The sequence below is a fragment of the Fulmarus glacialis genome, unplaced genomic scaffold (assembly GCF_000690835.1).
Source record: "Fulmarus glacialis isolate BGI_N327 unplaced genomic scaffold, ASM69083v1 scaffold19964, whole genome shotgun sequence".
In the NCBI taxonomy this organism is placed as follows: domain Eukaryota; kingdom Metazoa; phylum Chordata; class Aves; order Procellariiformes; family Procellariidae; genus Fulmarus; species Fulmarus glacialis.
This window is the reverse complement of record NW_009208935.1, coordinates 32,934-36,518: the sequence shown is the minus strand read 5'-3', so window position 1 is coordinate 36,518 and position 3,585 is coordinate 32,934. Positions and strand designations below refer to the sequence as shown.

General features: G+C 54.6%; 1 protein-coding gene across 1 annotated transcript in view; it reads right to left on the bottom strand.

The window, feature by feature from the left end:
- Window positions 1-1,627: 1,627 nt before the first annotated feature.
- GTF2IRD1 (GTF2I repeat domain containing 1) overlaps window positions 1,628-3,585 on the bottom strand; it is a gene marked incomplete at its 3' end in the record, with an annotated part of 31,791 nt that continues 29,833 nt past the window's right edge. Inside the window, exons 20-21 of the mRNA XM_009576687.1 lie at window positions 2,422-2,605; window positions 1,628-1,656 (exon numbers count right to left, since the gene is read on the bottom strand). Of these exons, the coding sequence (XP_009574982.1) occupies window positions 1,628-1,656; window positions 2,422-2,605 (213 nt within the window). The remainder of the gene's footprint in view (window positions 1,657-2,421; window positions 2,606-3,585) is intronic.

Genomic DNA, 3,585 nt, shown 5'->3' with positions numbered 1-3,585 from the left:
GGTGGTAGTCTGACTACTAGGAAATAATTTTAAGTCCTGGAATTGTCTCCGAAGATTTAGCAAATCTATGATATAGTCTATAACAAATTGAGATGTCAAGTAAGAAAACCCCTCACCTGCGACTGATCTTATTTAAAACCCCCATGGGAGGAGAGGGCACGAAGCCCCGAGCCCGGCAGGGATGCCGCGACCTCCTCCCAAGCCCGCTCGGGTACCACAATACACAGAATAAAATATGTCTTTGGGTTTGTGCTAGCACGGGCCAGCCCGTGGTGGGAGCGTTCAGCTGGAGAAAGAGGAAAAAAAAGTAATGTTGTGCATCGAAAAGAAAATCAATTTCCTCTACATCTCTATTTATCAGGCTGTGTTTCCAAGCCAGCTGGCAGGTTGAAGTATTTGCCTTCTGATGCGCTCCTTTGTTAATGGTGTGATTTGTGTCAGATCAGCGTCTCTTAATGTAATTATACCGATTACGGTGGAGGAATGGGAAGACAAGATGTGGCTGGAGGAGCGGATACGTCCTTGGCTCACTCCGGCGCTAGAGCCACGTAATTCTGTGGAAAACCAGAGTTCTGCAAAACTTGCATTTCACCGAGGGCTCGTTTAAGGCCCGGCCGATGTGAGCCGGCACCTTGCTGCTTAGGACCAAAAGATAGGAAGTCTAAACCCAAAATCCGGGGACCTCAGGGGACCTCCCCATCGACTTGGCTGGGCCATATGCAGGGATGCAGAGGGTCGACACTCGGACCGTGCCTTGGATTGAATTTCTCAGACAGTTCGCCTTTTGTTAGAGCCCTCCCGGGTGTCTAACAACTTTTTGCTGTTCCCAATAAGGGCATATAAATGTTTTCCTCTCTGTCATATTTGTCTTCCCTAAATTGTGCCATCCCCGTGGAGGCTGGCCAAAGAAATGGGAAGCCATCAATTAAGACGACAATGTTTTTTGCACCCATCTGTGCTCTTCCAACAGTTGTAATTACAGACGTTTAAAACCGAGACAGGTTTTTACCCACGTTTCTGTCGGCAGCTCTCTTTTCTGGGCAGCCTAGAAGCAAGAGACAGAGCTACCGCAGCGATGCACAGGGAAGGACGTGGCTCCGGGACGGTGATTTCTGCCGCTGGGTTCAGAGCGCCCCCGGGGCACCCCATCCTCCCCTCCCCGTGTTTCCGCACGCGGGATGCCCACGAGTCGGGGAGGGCTTTCACTGCCATGCTGCTGCAGCCCGATGCAGACCCTGTAGTTAATCAGCCCCTTCCCATGACCCTCCCTCGCCACTGAACCTGCTAGTTGCAACGCTTATTTATTTTAAGAAAACGCTTAAGAAAGCAGGTGCTTTCCTAAACACAGAATGCAGATCCCTGCCCTAGATTAGCTCTTGAAAAATGCCGTCATTTCAAGGCAACAGCAGCAGTACCAACGGGTGCCGCTGAGGCCTCGATCAGGGGAACTTCAGCAAATGCACCAAACAACAACAAAACCGAAGTGGGAAGCCTGGGAAAGTGAAGTCAGGGGCAACCTGCCTCCAGCTGATAAAATTATTGCACGCCATCCACAGCTTACAACTCCCTGACCACCACTGAACACTTGGCCAATGCATTGCTTAGGCAAAAAGGCATCATCTCTTACCGGGTTTGGGGATGAGTCCTTGAAAAGGCCTGTAAAAAATAAGGAAAAAAGGAGATTTAAAATGAAACGCCACCGGGAAGCCAACACACCTGGCCTGAGCATCCTCCCGCGGCCCAGGGAGGGTTAGGGATCAGCCTGTCCTTCGCACGCTGTGCCACGACTGGTGCGGGACCGGCGGGAGCTCTGCGGGGACGGCGTCCCTGCGGTCCCCAAGGACACGCGCCCTGCTTGGGGCAGCATGCAGTAAGAAGACAGGCAGCGTGGCCCAGCCAGAGGGTGATGGAGCCACGTTTAAAGCCTCTGGTTTTCCCGGTCTCACCTTACAGTGATACAGTAATGAAGCGCCTTTCCCCTCCCGCTTGTGTCCATCCCCTTTAGCTGCAAAACCCGCAGGACCCCCTCGCACCGTGCCCGGTGCCTCTCCAAGCGCTGCGGGACCCTGAGCACTGCCTTTCACCAGCAATAAACCAAGCAACGTTTCTCCTAGCTCAAGACTCCTAGAAAAGGGGCTGGGATTTCTCTGCCCACACAACCATCGCACCAAGCACCGTTTTCTCCCGCCAGCACCTCCCCAGGCAGCAGACAGGAGGAAAGAGCAGGAGTCTCTATTTCACGGTCCCCTCCTTTCTGTCGAACTGTTAGCTGCCAACTTAATAGCTGTCTCGGGGGCTGGAGGCATTTATAGTATTTACAGGCCTGCCCCGATGGGGCTGGCAGAACTGGGGGTGTATTTAGGTCAGCTCCCTCCTCTCCCCTCCTGCTCGGCGGGGTGGCTGACACCTCTCGCCACGTACCTCGTCACGGTGAACTTGATTTTATCGGCGACGGCCAATATCCTCTCCAGGTTCTGCGAGCCGAAGGTGCACGGCTTCCTGAAGGGGATCCCGGGGGGCAGCCCCTCTATAATCACCGACCCCGGATTGCTCTTGATCCGCTTGTATGGCACTTGCACGGGGTATTTAATCCCCAAGGCCTCACCTGGGAGAGAAGCGAGCGGTAAGCGAGCAGGACACCAAGGATGCGATTTTTACTGTGGCTCTGGCTCCATCCCCGGCCCCGCTGAAGCACGGCAAGGCATGAGCAAGCTCGAGGCACCACGTCAAGCATTAGATCAAGGACCAACATTTTCAGGCCACCTCCACGATGGGAGCGGAGGGGTACCAAAGCAGCCGCGAGCATGCAGCAGAGCTGGTGGGGCCGAGGAGAGGCACCGTCCTGTACGATGATGCCGGTGGAGCGCGGTGGGAGGGATGGAAAGCCGCTGCTCTTTGCTTTGGGACATTATTTGGAGATAACTCCATAGGCATGTTCCCTCTCTGAGGTCTGGCTACAGGATGGAGGCTGCACATTTCCTTGCAAATAATTGCTCTTGCGGGTACCTAGGAACCTGCACAAGTCTTACCGCTGCCTAGAAAATGGGGATAACGGCATTTCCCTGCCTTGCTTGATAAAGAACAGACGCTGGGGCAGGCAGCCTCAGGAGTGCCCTGCAGAGCCCGGGTAGGTGCCCTGGGGACAGGAGGAGCAGCATCTTCTCGTCCCCCAACGCTCCTGCAAGTGCTCACTATGGCCCCTCCTTATTCCCTTCCCAACCTCCCGCCACCCCTCGCGCTCCCCACAGCTCCGCAATTCTCCGCTAATGAATTTACCATCGTTGTTCTTCACAGAGGCAGGGTTAAAAGAAAAAATAACCCACCAAAACGTGGCCAGGGAGGGCAGGCAGCGGGACATCTTCTCGTCCCCCAACGCTCCTGCAAGTGCTCACTATGGCCCCTCCTTATTCCCTTCCCAACCTCCCGCCACCCCTCGCGCTCCCCACAGCTCCGCAATTCTCCGCTAATGAATTTACCATCGTTGTTCTTCACAGAGGCAGGGTTAAAAGAAAAAATAACCCACCAAAACGTGGCCAGGGAGGGCAGGCAGCGGGAAGGGCTGCGGCACGCTCCCCATCACGGGCG